Source organism: Chroicocephalus ridibundus, chromosome 5, assembly GCF_963924245.1.
Source record: "Chroicocephalus ridibundus chromosome 5, bChrRid1.1, whole genome shotgun sequence".
Classification (NCBI taxonomy): Eukaryota; Metazoa; Chordata; class Aves; order Charadriiformes; family Laridae; genus Chroicocephalus; species Chroicocephalus ridibundus.
The window spans coordinates 71,123,457-71,141,425 of NC_086288.1; the positions used below are offsets into that span (position 1 = coordinate 71,123,457).

At 41.3% G+C, this 17,969-nt stretch overlaps 2 protein-coding genes across 17 annotated transcripts in view; one reads left to right on the forward strand and one right to left on the reverse strand.

Moving 5' to 3' along the window:
• Nucleotides 1-4,421, forward strand: part of DCUN1D4 (defective in cullin neddylation 1 domain containing 4) — a 41,993-nt gene extending 37,572 nt beyond the window's left edge. For all 15 annotated transcript variants that reach the window (XM_063335138.1, XM_063335139.1, XM_063335145.1 and 12 more), the window contains one exon: nt 43-4,421. In XM_063335138.1, the coding sequence (XP_063191208.1) occupies nt 43-98 (56 nt within the window). In that variant the 3' untranslated portion in view covers nt 99-4,421. The remainder of the gene's footprint in view (nt 1-42) is intronic.
• A 3,448-nt stretch (nt 4,422-7,869) lies between these two features.
• On the reverse strand, nt 7,870-17,834 carry LRRC66 (leucine rich repeat containing 66). 2 transcript variants are annotated; one of them, XM_063335154.1, is made up of 5 exons: nt 17,708-17,834; nt 16,985-17,485; nt 14,111-14,280; nt 13,235-13,565; nt 7,870-11,823 (listed from the first exon to the last, which is right to left on the reverse strand). In XM_063335154.1, the coding sequence occupies exons 2-5, from the start codon at nt 17,478-17,480 to the stop codon at nt 9,134-9,136; spliced, it is 3,687 nt and encodes a 1,228-aa protein (XP_063191224.1). In that variant the 5' UTR covers nt 17,481-17,485; nt 17,708-17,834; the 3' UTR covers nt 7,870-9,133. The 2 variants fall into 2 exon arrangements, with proteins under 2 accessions (XP_063191224.1, XP_063191223.1); XM_063335153.1 differs by having other exon boundaries at nt 16,985-17,834.
• Nucleotides 17,835-17,969: the final 135 nt, after the last annotated feature.

Consider the following 17,969-nt stretch of genomic DNA (forward strand, 5'->3'; position numbering starts at 1 on the left):
TTACAGAGTTTTGTAAAATATAGTTATTTGATCTCTCTACAGGGCCAGTGTTGTTGGATGAGTTTGTGGAATGGTATAAAGGAAAACAGATGACATAGGAGTTTAACTATGCACAGCCACTCAAGAGTCACTGTTACCACAGTTATGTCAACCATTAGCCATAAACTGCTATTTGTATCGAAGTGCATGCTGCTTTTCTTGCACTGCATCCCTTTTGCAGGGAACTTTTGATGTTTGCTATTTAACAAGCTAGCTATGCTTGCTGTGTAGCATTGTTCTCTTTGAAGGCTGCTTTGCATTTTGTATTTACACTACGAATTGGTGAACTTGCCAGCGTCTTCACTGTGATTATGTGTATATTGCTGTCTAAATTTTGTATATGTGTACAAAAAAAAAAAAAGAAGCTTCACCTAGGGATTATTTCTGCAGAAATGTATTGTAAAAATAATTTTGTGGCATATTTCTAGTCATCACTTACATGTTTGTTGAAACTTCAGTTATTTTGTTTTTCTTTTGGTCTCAAATGTAGCATTTCAGAAAAAGAAATGAACAGACTGCTTGGACATAGTTATGTGAAGAACTATTGTCAATTTTAATGTTACTATTTGAGATGCCAGTTTCTGAGGGGAGAAGACGTGCTGTGACTTTCTTCACCGGAATTCGCCAAACCTGACCTATTGCTTAATAGGAACGAAACATTGGTGTCTTAAAAAAATATGTATACACATATAAATATTATAACACTGTAATAGTTGTACATGCCACAGATGATTTCCATTTGAAGAAAAAAGTACTGACTTTTTAATGTTAAAACTGCAGTAGTCATTACAGGTACAAATGAACAAATTAAAGTACCTTTTAAAAATGGGTTTTAGACTTTCGTAAATTGCCTTTGGCATATTCCTTTTAATTTTTGGTGTACCCGAGGGTGTTTGGTCTGTGAAATTGTTTTGGTCTCTGAAATTGAAAGTTCTAGCTGAAATTAGTGGTTTGGGGAATAAAGTCTGCTCACCCCTAGCACATAGATAATATAGATTTGGGGTTTGTGGTTTGTTTTTTTTTTTTTTTTTTTTTTTTTTGTAACATTAGTTTTTACCAGGGTCTCTAACTTTGTGTTTCTAAGTAATTAAAAATATGATATTGAATAGTCAAAACATTACTTTTTCTTTCATGCTGGGGATTGGAATTTCCTAGCAGAATGTCCGTTGCAGGCAATGGGCATGTTAAACACCAGCATTAACTGACAGTACTTTTTAGTAGGGACCACTGGCTATTTCACTCATTTCTTTATAGGGCAGTTCCAGTGATTATTTTGGGGAAAATGAGTGAACGAAATTATGTTTAAGCTCTGTAATTTTGTCACATTGTCTTTGCCTTACCCTTCTTTATTAACGTTAGTGTTGATTTTTATAAATAGGTCCTTGAAGTGTCCGGTGCTATTAAACTTTGATCTCTAAGGATTTATTAAAATGTTCCATATTGATTCGCGGAGCATTTAACAAAAAAGGGCCAGTGGATGTATTGGAACGAAGAATAACATTACTTTTGTGTAGAAATATTTAACAAGGGATTGGCAGTTTTGCTGTTTCTCTAGAATGCAATCCAGGGGAAGGGGGGGAAGCATTTTAGGTTGAAGGTAAAATTTTCAGCTGCATTGAAGGTCCTATTCTGCCATCACTGAAGTCAGGAACAACTATCGCAAACTTGACTACTTTCAGGATTAAGCCTAGTTTAGCAAAAGCACGTTAGTTTGTTGCCCTGGACCAGGAGGTTGTAATTGTGGTGCTACAGGTGGTCGGTTGTGTTCAGATCTGTCTGTTGTTGTTGGGTTTCGTTTGTCAAATTCAGCTGCCAAAGACAAAAATTGTGTGTGTTTGTGTATATTTGTATATACATAAATATACAATATGTATGCCTATACAAAACCTAGAATTTCATGATGCTGAGAAGGAAATACTACCTTTCCCCGTGAAATGGTCACGTTCGGATTTCCGTGAGACTAAATAGTGCCCTTTAATAGTGGTAAAACATACATAGTCATTGCTTTCTTATGTACTAATACGCATAACCTTAATTCCATGTTTGATGCCAGTTTGCACAAGAAATTAATTCAGTGGAGTGTGGTATTTAATGTTTACAATAAGCCTCTTACTAAAACACACGTGTTTTATTAAGACTTCTGATGTAAATGTGTATATTACCATAGTATAACCGTAAGGAAATATCAGTGGAGCTGCTGGTTTAGTTCTTAAAAGAATGAACTTAGAAGCAATATAACATGTAAAATTAGGCTAAATAGTGGTTGCTGAGATTTTAAGTGAAGTACTGTAATTGTTCTTAAACATTAAGCTAGTTACTGACTTTAGAAAACTGTTTAACACAAATTGGCATGAATCCTGCAACAAATGCAAGGTTTGCATAAAAGGTTTTGTATGTCACAAATAATTTGGCTTCCAGTAACGGAAGCAAGAGCCAAAGACACTTTTAATCTATTACTCTTATAGGTATAATTTTCATGTAACAGGGTCAACAGAAATCTGTTCAGGTCAACCAGGTGCTCTTTTTCCAAGTTTTGCTAATGTTTAGCGGAACACAAAAATTAATTAAAAGCAAAGAAAACAGGGGAAAAGAAACCTCAGAAAGTATACACGCTGTATAAGTAAACAAACTCTTCAGTTTTTCCTTGGATAAAAGTAATCAGGAGTGAAGGAAAGGAAGAATGTGTTTGGAAATGAATCAGATAGATGCGGCAAATTTTTTTTTTTCCTTTTGCAAGCAGGATGAATCTGTAGTTTTCAGCTGGTTTATAAACATGCATCTTCATAAAATAAACCACAAATTTAATTACAGCTAGGAGATGGCTTTACTGACGTTGATAGAGAACAAATGAACTAAAATGGACCGGTATGGTTTGATACACTTCCCTGTGCTATCCATCCTTCTGGATTTTGCTATATGTGCTGATAAGCAGAGGATCCTAACGTTGCCAGCTCTTGTATTTTGGAGAAGTTCTCTCTCGTTTTTAAATAAGTGGAAACTTAACTAAGCTACTCAGTTTACTTTGTATTTAGTACAAGTTTGGTGTTTGGTTTTTTGTTTGTTATGCCATCATATAGTTGATAATAGGGTTGGGTTTTTTTGCTTTTGAAAAGTAACATACGGAATATGCTGACTTCTTGGACAAGACACCAAGAGGCCATTCTGGCAGAAGCGTCACGGGTCTTATGCAGATCTTTCTGTTGTGCTGTTATTGTCCTTATGGCAGAAACTTGATGATCTACGTGCAATTCATGCTGGGTATTTGGGAGACGTAAAGTGGAAAGCCAGTTAGTGAAAGGAAAACGGCATCCAAAGACTATAGCAGTCCACACTCTAAGGTGATAGATGACAAACGTTTGGAGCTCTTTGGACTCGATGATCTTTAAGGTCTTTTCTACGATTCTCTGAATATTAGTAACCAAAACATTCCACGAATGAAATTTCATTCCAGAGCAAAATAATATTCAGTATTTAAATTATTAATACGATTCTGTTACTGTTGTTTTTTCACTTTGTATCTTTTTCAAGGGAAGCAAGCTGAAGAGGATGGAATTTATTGGACTCCTTTATGTACTTGAATTTTCAGTTAAAACCTGTTTTAAGGTTGTCTTTAAGCTACAGTAAGTATTTGGGTTACCTTTGTGTAGCCTTTTCTAACATTTATAAAGGACTGGAGGCCTCTCCCATTTTACCACAAATACATGCATTTTATTTCATTACGAATATGCTCACACAATCAAAATCAGTTACAGCTCGTGGCTACTTGGTTAATATTCCCAAGTTACTTTTTTGGAGGGCAAGGGATGGACTTCAGTTGTTTTAAGGTTTTCCCAGATTTCTGTTGACCCTTGGTCACAAGTCTAACAAATTGTTTAATACTCTTGGAATTCATATAGACAGCTTTAAAGGTTAGCTTGTGCCCTGGTTTTAATTATAACTGCTAAAATACCTCTTTCTAGGCCTTATATTTTGTCCTTTCGTATTGCTGTAAAAGTGTGTAGAATCCATCCACCAACTAAATAGTTTGTTGTCTGTAATTGAGACCAAAACTCGGCTTGATATTTTTCATTTGTTGGGTTTTTTTTTTTTAATTTCCCCCCCCCGTGTGTGTGTGTGTGTGCGTGTGTACGTGTGTTGTCACAAAATAGTACCTACTGACACTGCTGTTGCAGGAACGGCAGTTAACCTGTAACTGTGAATGCTTTGTGTCTTAGTTATTTGGATATTACATAAATAAGGTGTGCTAAACTCCTGTGACTCACGACCTGAGGAAAATACTGTTACGCCACTTAACATGAGTTCAACCGGTTGATTTTTAGGTCTTTTGCTGGTGTTGATGTAAAATGGCATCCCACAAATAAACAGTGTTTGTGTTGGTTTCAGCAACTGACTTCAGGTTTTTCTGTGGTTCATCCTTCAGAAATTCTCATATCTGAACGTGTATCACGTCAGCTGGCAACCTTTATCATTTAGTAGCGGAGAACTTGTATGTATAATCTTTTCATCCTTATTTCTAATACTAAGGCAAATCAATATTTAAAACTTTTGTTGGAAAAGGGTATGTTTCAAATGGAGCGTGTGGGTGTAAACCAGTATTGCAATACAAAAGTTTTCAACAAAAAGAGCCAATTTGAGCAGGGATGTCTCCTTAAGACAAAATTTTACAAGAAGCATAGTTATTATCCGCTCATCTCAAGACAGGCTTTCGGCCCGTGAGGTCCTCAGAGAAAAGATATTGGTGTATGGGCTGATGAGCAGCCAGTGGGAGGTGGACTGAAAACTGGCTGAATGGCAGGGCCCAGAGGATGGTGGTCAGTGCCACAAAGTCTAGTTGGAGGCCAGTAACTAGTGCTGTACCCCTGGGGTCAATACCGGTTCCACTCCTGTTCAACATCTTCACTAGTGACCTGGATGACAGGGCAGAGTGTACCCTCAGCAAGTTTGCTGATGACACCAAAGTGGGAGAAGTGGTTGATACAACAGAGCGTCACGCTGCCATCCAGAGGGACCTCGACAGGCGGGAGGAACAGGCTGACAGGAACCTCATGAACTTCAACAAGGAGAATTGCAAAGTCCTGCACCTGGGGAGGAAGATCCCATGCACCAATATATGCTGGGGGACACCCAGCTGGAAAGCAGCTTGGCGAAAACGGGAGTGGGATTTCTGGTCGACACCAAGTTGAAGATGAGCCAGTGACGTGCCCTTGCCATAAAGAAGGCGAGTTGTATCTTGGGCTGCGTTAGACAAAGTGTTGCCGGCAGGTGGAGGGAGATGATCCTTCCCCTCTACTCAGCACTGGTGAGGCCACACCTGGAGCACTGTCCCCTCCTATGGGCTCCCCAGTACCAGAGACATCCTGACATACTGGAGGGAGTCCAGCAAAGCGCCACAAAGATGATGAAGGGACTGGAGCATCTCTCCTACAAGCAAAGGCTGAGGGAACTGGGACTGTTTAGCCTGGAGAAGGTGCTGGGGGGAGGGGGGGAGGAATCTTACTGATGTATGTAAATATCTGAAGGGAGGATGTAAAGACGACAGAGCCAGACTCTTTTCAGCAGTGTCCAGTGACAGGACCAGAGTCAGTGGACACAAACTGAAACACAGGAGGCTCCATGTGAACATCAGGAAACGCTTTTGGAGTGTGAGGGGGACTGAGTGCTGGCACAGCTTGCCCAGAGAGGTGGTGGAGTCTCCATTCTCGGAGATACTCAAAAGCTATTTAGACATGGTCCTGGGCAGCCAGCTCTAGGTGGGCCTGCTTGAGCAGTGGGGTTGGACCAGATGACTTTCAAACGTCCCTTCCAACCTCAACCCTTCTGTGATTCTGTGATTTCTAAAAGAATATGCTAAAGAAAATTCTGGAAGTTACTCAAATGTAGTGGAGAAAGAGAAGACCAGGCTAGTAGTATTTGAATGTGGTGATATTTCGATCTGAGGGTCTGTTCATGACGTTAAACACTTGTGGTTTTTTTACTTTATAGAAGAGTTTAAATTGTTTGACTTGTAATGAACTGTCACGTTGATCTTTGTAAAGCAAAGGTGGTAACCAGTGCTGACCAGAGTGTCTGGAGTGATCAGTAGCAAAGGAAAGGTGCAAGATTAGGCAGAAATCTGAAGAAGGTAAGTTTGAGACGGAACTTGAACAATATTGTGACAGTAGAATGAAATGCTTTGTCGCGTGTTAAAAATCCCTTGATGAAGGAGCAAACTTACTTTCTCTGATGAGAACAGCAGATAACCTTTTTCTGTAACTTCATGGCATAAAGGGAGGCTTAGAAAACTCGCAGCTTCTCACGAGTCGTGTACGGTCTGCATCGCCCCTGCAGCATTCCCACGGTCAGAGAAAAGATGAGAAAATAATTTTCCAATCTGTATTTTTTGAAAGCCTGCTGAACTGTAGCAGAAGCAAATGACAAAACATTGCTGTGTGTGAGACATCAATAGAGCCACTCAAATATTTTTTTTTTCCCCACGATCCACGAAATTGGGTTGCTTATGTAGTTAGATTTCCTCTCATTAGCAGCTGGTACAGCCAAAAGGTGCCAGGCCTTGGAGGTCTGTCAGCACAGTGTTTGAAGACTCATACCATAAAGAGCAAGTCTGCGCTTTTTAATGTACTCCATTTTTAAAGTTGCTTTGGCCACAAGTAACTTCTGTGGATAACGGGTTTTACTGAAAGCTGGTTATGGGCGGTAAGAAAAGCCGTGGTGGTGGGGAAATACTGTTCTGTTTTCTGCTCCTAGCGACTGTGTAGCCGTTCCTGGGATGAATTGTGCTCAAATTACCCAGTTCCTTCTAGACAGCCTCTAAAATCGTGGTTGGTTTTTATGTCACACACTGTTCTCTGAGAACAGCAGCCTTAAATTCAATAGAAGCCAAGGCATTACATGAGTACAGAGGCTGTGTGGGAATTAGGGGAGAAAAATTGCAGTAGAACAGGGTATAAAATTCCCAGACGTTTCTATAATGGAGTGAATTGTATTGGGAAACATACTTTATTTTGGAGTTACTGCATTTTTAACATTTTGGGAATGCTGTGATTTTTTGCAGACTCGAGTGTTTTGTCATTTAGTTCTTGTCTACTCAGTCTGTATGAACAACTCTGGACTGTTAAATGTATAAAACTTCTTCCTGTGTTTGAAAAACAGAAAACAGACCCTTAAGCTCATCAATAATTTGATGACAAATTATCGATTTCTTCAGAAGATGATTTCATCCTTGGTCCCTGAGTGGTCTCCTGCTGAAGGAATGAAGCCAGCAGCAGCTCTTTAAACTGATAACTGAGAAGTTCTTTTGATATCACTGAGTACCAGAGCAAAAAGAACAGAAATCTTGCGGGAACTAACTGGCAGGCAAGAGGATCGGTGTGAATGACAGTGGATTCATTGCATGTAATTGAATTACGGATGTTCCTGGGTGGAGTTATTTGCAGATATTGTGGTGACCTAAATCTAATCCATGCAACACTTCCCATAACATAACTATTCCGAATTATGTTAGAAATTCAGAGAAAATCAGCCAGCAAAAAACCCAAACTGATAGAAGATCTAAGCATAGGTGACTTGGCTCAGTAAGTATATAACTGATAATTGTGATGCTACATGTGTAAAACATTTAAAAGGAACTCAAGGAGCTAAAGAAAATTTTCAGAAGATGAAATAATACCAGCACCGGTGTCCTTCAGTTGCTTTTACTTCCCTATTAAGTTTTTTGCAATACTTTTACATTTCAAGTATATGAAGCTAACAGAAATTACTAGCTTCTGTCAGCATCTCTTTCTTCTTTCCTGGCTTTCTCTTTAAAGATAGTTTCAAAGATGGACTGTGCCATTGGACTTGTTCCTCGTCTGATGGAATTGAAATGCGTTCCTTCTGTTCGGAGTTTTTACTGAATTAATGGTGTCTTCATAACAGAGTTTTCCCAGCACTGCTGGCCAGCCTCCAGCATTTCCTGGGAACATGGGACCATTCCCCTTCGTGATGACATTCCCCTTCAAGGACTACATCAATGATACTCTGTGTGTTAAAAGAGCCTTGGGCCATATTCAGAGAAAAGTTTATCTGACATTTGTTATCTTTTGGCTTAGAAAAAGTTACCGTATATCAAGCTATTGATATTCCAATACAGCAGTTTTGAGCTGCTCTTGATTTGCCCCTCTCAGTAAAATTTTGAAGTTGGGTATAGCATCCTTCTTTAGAGGGAATTATAGCTTAGGAATAGTAGGTTGTCTTTTTTAAATTACCCTGCCCATGTCATCACATCTGCAAACTACAGGTGGTGTCCCATCGGTAGCTGGATCTCCATAACGGACTCTTCTGCAAGGTTTGGATTCTGTTCTGTTGCTTTGAGAAAGGAGCGTTTCATTACTCTCTATGTCTCGCCAAGTTAAAAAGTAATTTTTTTAAGTATAATCGAATACTGCTTGGACTTTACCTGTCTTTGCAAAACTGTGGGAATTCAGAGGTGCTTAATTGGCAAATTTGGTTCAAAGAGCAGGAGACAGTAATATGTACTATTTCACTTTATAGGGCGAGTCCCATGGGAACACACAATAATAGTAATAAATGTAATGGTAATTTCAGTGTAACATTTATTTTAGAGAAACAAAACAGTGCATATCAGAGGCAAATTCGAAGGGAAAACAATACTTTAGTACCAACAGTAATGAGAAAGTAAATATATATTATTATTATAACTCAGCAAAAGTTCTGTTATCAGTTATAACTACTGAGTAGTTCACTCATTTGAGTTATCCTAGCATTGTTTTTCATAAAATCTATTCTTGTTTATTTACAAATACCCTTCTAAACAGAAGTCCATGGCTTCTCGCCTGAATTACCCTTTGGAATCACGGTGTTTTTAAATGGGATGGGTCCAGGCTTTAAACATCTCATCGTGAAGTCTAGTTCCGTAACTTGGGTTTCTGAAGTTAAAGGCAGATAGTTGTAGTGAGGGGGAACCAAAACAAACCCCAAACAACCCATGGTATTTAACAGTCATTAAAAGCTACACACTTCACTTGAAGACACAATCATTTTTGCGCCTGCTATAGAACATAAACACTGTGGGAGCTCAGTATTACGCTTTTGTGTCTCAACTGTTGACGTTTGTTCTCCTGCTTTGCAAAACGTTAGCAAATCCATCAAACGCTCTTTTCTTCTTAACGAAAAACTGGCCCTGTCCTAAACTGGTCTGACTCTTTTGACTGAGTTTTTCACTTGAATTCTGGAGGTCGACGGCTGCTGTAGAATCGTTCTCCGGCCCCGTCCAAGTAGCGTCCTCCTCCGTCTCGCTGGAATCGGTGCTTTCGGAGATGATGTTTCCTGTAGTCTGTTGTGGGACTGAAGGTGAACTGTATCGCGTGCTTTCATCGAAGAAGCCCCGTGGGACTGAGAAGGAATATGCATCCTCATCACCCTGATCCAGTCGGAAGGGATCTTCTGTGTTGAAGACTGATGGCATTTTCCCAGAAGAGTGAAGATGCAGCAGATCTGCCCTAAGGTTGCAAGACTGTGTTTCTTCGGGCAGACTACAGTTGCTGGTATCCTGTAATTCTGCGTATCCATCACAGTTTTCCTCGTTAAAACCTGTTTGCATTTTATCTGCACAAGCCTTAGCTGTGTTCACCTCCTTCCCCTGTGTCAGCAAGTCGTCTTTCTCTGTGATAACCATAATATGTTTTTCGGCTGTGTGTTCAGGCAGAGATTGAAGAGATGATTCGTCGCTGGAATGCAGTGGAGATGTGTGTTCAACAATTTCATTCAAACCAGTATCAATGGGAGCAAAAATAAAATCACTGTCCTCGGATGTACTTGTGTTTCTTCTGAACGTGATGTCCCCTTCACCGTGAACTTTTTCGGAGGAGTTCCAGTCTTTGTGCTCGTCTGCGCTTCCCTCTGGTGCGTTTTCTTCTGCTTCAGGGGGAGTGGAGCTGAGGGAATGCTGTGGTTCAATGGCAAACAGATACAGCTGCGCTTCAGCCTCTTCAGGAGTGTTCTCCGTGTCTGTGTCAGACGCGGGAGGATGTTTTAACGAAAGGAACGTATTACCAAAATCTGTACTTTGGTTGTGGAGAGAATCGGGGTTTTGCACTGTTGACTCTGCATTAGTAAAATAATCAAACATATCGGGAACTTCTTGACCTGAAGAACTCGCTGTGTCTGAATCTGACGCGCTTACATGGGCACATTTATCAGCGTGAGGGGATGCTGTTTCGGGCATGATGGTACCTGATCCATAATTAAGAGTGGTTTCAAAGTACTCATTGCTCTCGTCCTCGTTTTCCCAAATGTGCTGCAGTTCAGCAGCAATGCTTGGAGACTCTGGCAGCGCGGAGGACTCCTCGGCTCCGCTGTTCCTGTCGGCTTCCTCTGGTGGCGACTGACAGGCTGGCAGGTTGTCACTGGCGTCAGGTTCTTCCAGTTCAAAGTCTGCTAAAGAACTACAGTCGCTCATTGTGAATGGAGTCCCTTCATCTGAAGAACTATCGCCAAATAGATCTGCTGGAGCATATTTTTCATTGGTACGTTCCGTTTTACAGTCGTACTCTGTAAGAGGAGAGTTTTCTGTTGTTTGGTAGAGATGTAAATTCTCAATATTTGTATCCCTCTTGCAGCTACTGGGTAAAATAAAATCTCCCGCATCACTGGTTGTAGTTACGTTGCTGTTTAGACCAAGTTGTTCATCACCGTGCTGCCTTCCAGGCATAAATTCTGTACTGCTCATGGGTTCATTATGTGAAAAAATGCCTTTTCTTTCAGGAGGGTCTGGTGTAGCCTTTGTGATTTCAGACTGCAGCGGGCCAGAGTTGTTGCGCACCTCACTGTTCCTAGAATCTTGTGCAACCGCATGTGTTGTTTGTACTGAGGAAAATGGAAAGCCAGGCTCTCCTGTGAAGGATAAATCCAAATCTGAAGAGTCATTGTGATTTGAGTAGGAGTCGGCATTCAGTCTGCTGGGTATGGGAGGGAACCTGCTCTTCTCTGGCTCTTTATTTGCATATTTTGAATCTTTCGGTAATGAAGTGCCATTACTCATTAATTTTCCTGGCATTACTTCCTTGCTGTTCTTGTAATCTGCCCTTCCAGAAAATAGTCCATTCTCATCAACATTTGTATTTTCATAATTGCCGATACTAGTTTTGATGTCTGAAATCACGTTGTTCTCATTGCTCCTTTGTTTCTGGGACTCTTCTTCAGTATTCCGTGCAGGTACGCTGCTACCGGTGACATTTGCATGCAAAGTAGGGGCTTCTGTAGCAAAAATGCTTGTTTTTCTTGAAGGATTCTCATCGCAGATGAACAAATCACCCTGCATGTTTGTCGGTTTGCTTGCAGAGCTCTCTCTGCGCAAGGTTTCATCTGAAAAAGCTTGATTAGAATAAGTGTGTTCCGAACTTGAAGTTTTATGCCTGCACATGAGTCTCCACAGGCTCCCAAGGTAGGGTCTAGCAAAAGCACCCAGGCAAAAAGCACAGACGAAGGTGATGAGAACCGAGAGGCAGACGGCCAGGGCCAGGTCCTGCTCTGTTCTCCCCTGGCTAAAAACGGCGTTAGTGTCCCGGCCTTTTCTAACCAAAAATGTTGTCGAAACCCTTTCTTTCACCTGTACGCTGTAGATGAGGTATTTCTTCTTGGTTGTATTAAAAGTACACAAATATAACCCTTCAGCGGTTTTCTCAGCATTGTGTATCACTAAGTTATTCATTTTATCCAGTGTCATATGAGGAACGCTGTTATCTTCTGAAATTTGGCCTTCAGGTGTCCACCAAGAGACTCCATTACCTGAAATAAAAGAAAACACAAACTAAATCTTTCCTAAAATTGTAAGATATGTTTCTTTAAGAACATACTCTGACCTATCTTTGATAATTGTAACCGTTTATTATAAATTCCGTTTTCTTTTTATCCATCCATAGTCATTCTACATGGTACTGAGTATCTGTGAAACCATCATATATCCCCTAACCCCCACCCCCGACATTTAAAACGCAGTACGATGGGGTTTTGGTAGCAGACTTTACAAGAAGAATGGTGTGGGTGAGGGAGGAGGTCACCGAAATGATCGAAGTGTGTTCTGGGTTATACTAGAAACTCCTGCTGCTCTCCCTCCAGGAAGATCCATATTTATGGCCAGCCGTTCTCCAGCGGGACCGCGGTCACTGTGTGCAGCTGAGATAAAACTGCATTAATTTAGTGTCAGTATTTCAGCCGTACCGATTCTCCTGTACTTACTGCTTTGGCTGCAGCAGCAAAGTGTGAAACCCAAGGATATTTGTATCTACTGAGCAATTGTTCCGAAGTTCAGCTGGTGCGGGCCGTGGCTGGTTGTTGGCTCTTGGAATAGGTCTCAAGGTTGTACGAAGCACCTTTGCCGTTGGATCCACTTGTGTTCCCAGTGGAGCCTTGGTGCAACCCAGTGCCTTGATTTTAATCCCACAATCAAGAGTTTCCGCGACTTTCCTCCTTGATAGACAAAGCAGGTGGCATTTCTGGTTGACCTTACGTATTTTCATTTGGGGATACAGTGTTCCAAGGGGAAAAGCTGACTGCCCCCAAAGCGCTGTTAGTCCACCAGCGTTAAACCGTTTTGCCTTACGGTAGGTGACAAATGCACCTTGTGCTCCAAGTGACAAATGCACCACCTGCTCTGAGTTTGGTCTGAGTTTTCCTTCTGCGTGGGAAGTCTTAGCTCTGTAGATTTTGTCACTTGTACTTCAAGCGCTCCGTATAATTGTAAAGGCTGAACATTTTAAAAAGAAACACAAATCCTTTCCCTTGCAAATAAACTTTCGTTTCATTTTGCCGTCACTGAATACTGGAAACACTGTTGTATCCTTCTCGATTTTCTGCATGCCCCAGCAGCGCCACCCCGCCATCTGGTCCTTTGTTTGCATTCCCAAATTAACTGATAAATTTGTGGCATACTATTTACTGAAATTTATTTATTCATAATTCGGCATCACTTATCAGTTTAATGTAAGGAAGAAGATGAAGACTATTTTTGGGAAACATGACTTCCAAATAATTCTAACGGGTATACTACTTTCTAATGAAACAATTGGCATGTTAAATTGTTGTTCAGTTATTTTTAAACCGTATGTTTAGAAATCCACTTTTTAAACCAGATTTCTTTGATCGTTCTGCCCGCATTTGGGTTTTGGCAGCGTATGGATGGAGTCCCCGCTTTACATACCCCGCCTGTTGTCCCGGTCACAGTCCAGCACCGATGTCTTCCCTGCCGGGATTACAGCCCTCTTGAGCAAAACCCCGTCGCTGCAGTTTAAGTGGAAGCTTGAAAGATACAGCAGAGGTTTCTGTGAGTTGTTGGCAGATGTATCGTATGAAATACTCCATTTTTTCCTCGGGGAGTCAAAAAAAAAATGAAACGGGTGTTTGAAAGCGTTCAGTCTGCAGTTAAATACCCAGGCGTTATTTGACAAACCCACTTCAAGTCGAAAGAAGTTCAAGCTGATTAATATCTGTGGTAAAGGGGTTGCCAGAGCATTTTCACGGAGATCCACGACCTGTTTGGAAATAATTCAGAGTTAATTTGCTAAGCTTTACAATGGAATCCTGATTGCAATGTCAGCAGTAACATTTACTTTAGCATACAAGCACTTTTGCAGTTACGGGAACAATGCGCCTGGTTAGGATTTCAAGAATGTTGTTCTGAGCTTTTTAATTTAAATGAAAAGATTAAATTGTGGTGTATTTAGAGTTCTCCCGTTGGAGACTACCCCTGTGTGACTGGGAAGCCGCAGGGCTCTCGCCACGGAAGGGACTGGGGTAAAAGGGGACGTGTGTGTGCCTAAGCCAGTTACGGATTGGTTTGCGGCATAGATAAATGGTCAATTTATGGTTATATTTTGTATATTTACAAGTGTGTGTGTTTCCCTATATATGAAAAGCAAATAGATAAAAATAATTACTGTTTTTACCATTTTCTTTAGTTTTTATAATTGTATACAGTAATCAAGGGCCAATATAATCGTGCTGGATAGTTGATAATTGATATCTTTAATGGCGATTACCACAGAACATTGAAACAGCTGTATTACTGCTTTACAACCTGTAATTTGTTGAGATCCCTGAAGGTGTCTGGATGAATTTTAGTTATCTTGTTGTTTTGCAAGTGGATGTCCTTCAGCTGTGAACAGTTCTGAAAATCACTCGCATCAATCTGTCCTATGCCATTGGACGACAAACGGACGGTTTGCAGAGACTGCAGCCGGCCCAGTCCTAGGGAGAACAAAACCATTTTACATTTCACGTTCTTGTTTTCCCAATTGGCATCAAGCGGCTTTTTTAAATTCTTTGTGACAAAATTCCTTCCGTTCCTGTCTATGGCAACGAGCAGGCGCAGGCTTTGAGTTATTGTGCCATTCCTGTTCAGGGGTTGTCCCATTCTAAAAGTGGCGCGGTGCCAACAGCAGGCGCGTCAATACATTCACAGTCAACGCATGTCTTAAAAATTCACATCTCCATAAAAGCGGTGACATTCCTTTGTGCTATCAAAATTATTCCGAGGGTGAGCTCTCTTCTTTGAGCACACTTGTCTGGAGAACTGGAGGTAGGAAAAGGTGGAATATACTCGGTTTAAAAGGAGGCTGAGGGGAGACCTTCTCGCTCTCTCCAGCTCCCTGAAAGGAGGGTGTAGCCAGGTGGGGGTCGGTCTCTTCTCCCAAGTAACAGGCCATAGGACAAGAGGACACAGCCTCAAGTTGCGCCAGGGGAGGTTTAGATTGGATATTAGGAAAAATTTCTTCACCGAAAGAGTTATCAAGCATTGGAACAGGCTGCGCAGGGAAATACCCTGGAGGTATTTAAAAGACAGGTAGACGTGGGGCCGAGGGACATGGGTTGGTGGTGGTTTTGTCGGTGTTAGGTTAATGGTTGGACTCGATGATCTTAAAGGTCTCTTCCAACCTAGACGATTCTATGATTTTATAACATCTAGATATGTTAATCGTAAACAAAAGATGGAGATACAAACGGTGGTACAGTTATCTCCTGTTCATTGCCATCTGCAACTTCATGGGAGTTTTTCATACGTGGAATTATTAGAACCATATCCATGGGATGCAAACCTGACTGAAACCAAAGCCGTGTTGTTGCCTGTGCCTGTCTGCCTGTGATTTATCAAGCATGACAGCATATTCTTCAGCATATCCTAGTTACGACAGCAGCTGTCTTGCCATAAGCAGCCCTTTCGAATGCTGGCGATACCTCCGTTCTCTCAGCTGCTGCGCAGGCAGCCCCCAGAGCTCCAGCCTGCAAGTCCCAGTGGGAAGGCTGGCACTTGGACGCAGCATCGCCACCGTTTGTAACAGCTCGGTGTCTCTCTAAAGTCATTTTTGATCATACAGCATTATTGAGAAAATGCTAGTTCTTCAAAATTTTGCTCTTGGTGTCATCTGGTTTACTGGAAATCCCTTATTCCAGTTTGCGGAGTAATTGATCTTTGGGTTTATTGTGAAAAGCAGCAGGAATGATTCGTTCCTGCTGTGAAACTGGAGGTAGCTGGTGGGAAGTGCATTCAGAAATTCTGCCCGTTCATAAATGCGTCCTTGCACCTCCATGAAGAGCTGTAGCTTGGATGCTTCCCTGAAGCTAAATTTGTGCCAAAAATACACACGGGTGCGGCAGCAGCCCGACACCGGGGGTGGCGGTTGCGAGGAGGGTTTCTCTATGGCCAAACCCCTCCGCTGCAGAAATTCAGTTTGTGTTTTCTTAAAAACTACAATGTTAGTGAGGGGTTTGGGAGGGGGAAAATAAAGTTCTGAACGTGCCTCTAAATGAATATGGGATTTAAGTATAACTTGATGTGCGGTGGCGTGACGGATAGCAATTTGAATTTAACATCTAAAAATGGAGTCTCCTGGAGGAAAGGGTTGACCTGTCTGACCCACTGAGGCATCCTATAATGCGTAATTATATTTATCTATCAAAACAAACCAAATATGCATCGATGTATTTTATAATGTAAGCTTTTCTATACTATGTCTATGGGCACCTTACAGATAGTGCAAAATAATTAAGCAAAACCATTTCCTGCATACCAGATAATTCTTCAGTGTCAAAAAAGGAGAAAAATAGAACGTTGAGGACCGTGCCTAGGTGCAAAATTATCCCCTTTGTCTGACTTTGTGAGATAAGTGGGTTTTTGGTTTGCCCCCCGCCCAGTATTTTCAAAATCTAGAGCTAATGAATCTGATGAAGTTACCAGAGATCAATTAAATTTAGCAAACAACATACGTGATCGTGTTGCTCATACGTCAGCTTCTGCCTCATTTAACCACCGTTTGGACAACGTGAACCATCGGTTTACGAGGACAGAGGCTCTCATGAAGGCTGCGACGCCTCCCGCAGTGCAGTGACCAGCAAACACTTTCTAAAAGTCTGTCGAAAGCTTCCGTCCCTCTCCTGTCACCAGAAGGCGTGGCTTTGGTTGGGTGACAGATGGCACAGTGCGAAATTGTTTTGACTGAACAAAATGTATTTTCCTGTCTTCGGGAAATACTGAAACTGGAGCAAGTTTTGTTTGAAAGATGATTGACTTTCTTCTGAAGAGTAGTATGAAATTCATTATCTGTAATTTGTAACGACTGGGTTGCGGAGGCTGGTGTTTTTCCAAAGCTCCTTACTTCCCTTTCTGTACAACAAGGGAAAACACAGCTTGGGCTCTCAGAGGATAAATTTGGTTATATTTGACTGACATTAAGGCATTACGTTTGCAAAGACTGTATAAAAAAACGCCAGCCTAATCCGAAACAAGCCATTGGCTTCAGTCTCTGTGTTTGCACGCAGCCAGAACCCTCCCTCACCTTAACCGTAACTGAAGGAGCCGACAGTCGCATTCTGAATCCAGCAGCACAGACTAAATCGTATCCAAAACCAACTCACCCCTTGGGAGTGAGGTCCGTAAAGATCTGGAAATGCTTACCTTTTGGAACTCTATTAAGGTTATTTCTTTCAACTGACAAGACTTTCAAAGCAGGCAGGAGCCGATGGACTTTGCCGTACGTCTGAGACCCATGTGCAGGTGTGGGTACGTCCAGCGCGAGGGTGCGGATGGCATTCCCATCGAGGTTTAGAGTTTCTAAAACAGGTAAATTTCTACAAGTTGTTAAGGAGAGTTCAGAAATAAGGTTGTTACTGAGATTCAGGTGTTTTAGCATCCATTCTTCACTTCTTCCATCAGCGCACGTAAAAGTTTTAATATTATTGTAACTAAAATCAGCCGTTATTGCTGTTTGGGATGTATCTTCTGGAATAGTAGATATTCCGGTAAAAGAACAATTCACTGAGAACTCCACATCCCACCGGCAGCCTGAACGGTGATGTGTACCAAGAAGAATCCGCTGTGACTTGGTTCCCGCCAATCCAGGAAGATTAAAGTAAAGGGCCACCACAATGACACTCAAGTGAAAGTTATCCATAGTATCTAGATGTAAAATGTAGAATTACGGTAAGTTCAGCACAACAAGAGTTAACCAGAAAGCGGAAATACTTTGACATAAAAAAAAAAATCAATACTAAACAAATACCCAAAGCAATACCAACATTCTGCCTTAAACGTTCAGTTTTCGAGTCTTAGATATGTTTCAACATACCTTAACTGGTAACCTCCCCCCTCCCTCCACCTCTCCCAAAAAACCATCCAAACCTTTCCTTTCTTTTCGAGCCCTTCGGTCGCGAAACAGCTTCTCAGGAACTCAGGAACTAACAACAGTGGAGACCTTTGAACTCCACTGCAGGTATCAGACACAATTACTGAGCAAAGTCCACCAGATACAATCCATGACGAATAGATGTGGAATGATTTTCATACTTACAGTTAATAAAATACTACCTCCCCTGTCAATAACGCAACCACGTATTTTTAATGAAAAACTATATTCTTGCAAATAACACTCCTGAACCACAGG

Coding starts and splice junctions, on each gene's coding strand:
- LRRC66 (XM_063335154.1), bottom strand. CDS start 17,480: ATGGATAACTTTCACTTGAGTGTCATTGTGGTGGCCCTTTACTTTAAT. Junction 13,566..14,110: donor GGGATCTCAACAAATTACAG/GTTGTAAAGCAG, acceptor ATTTCCAAACAG/GTCGTGGATCTCCGTGAAAA. Junction 11,824..13,234: donor TGACCGGGACAACAGGCGGG/GTATGTAAAGCG, acceptor CTTTTATTTCAG/GTAATGGAGTCTCTTGGTGG.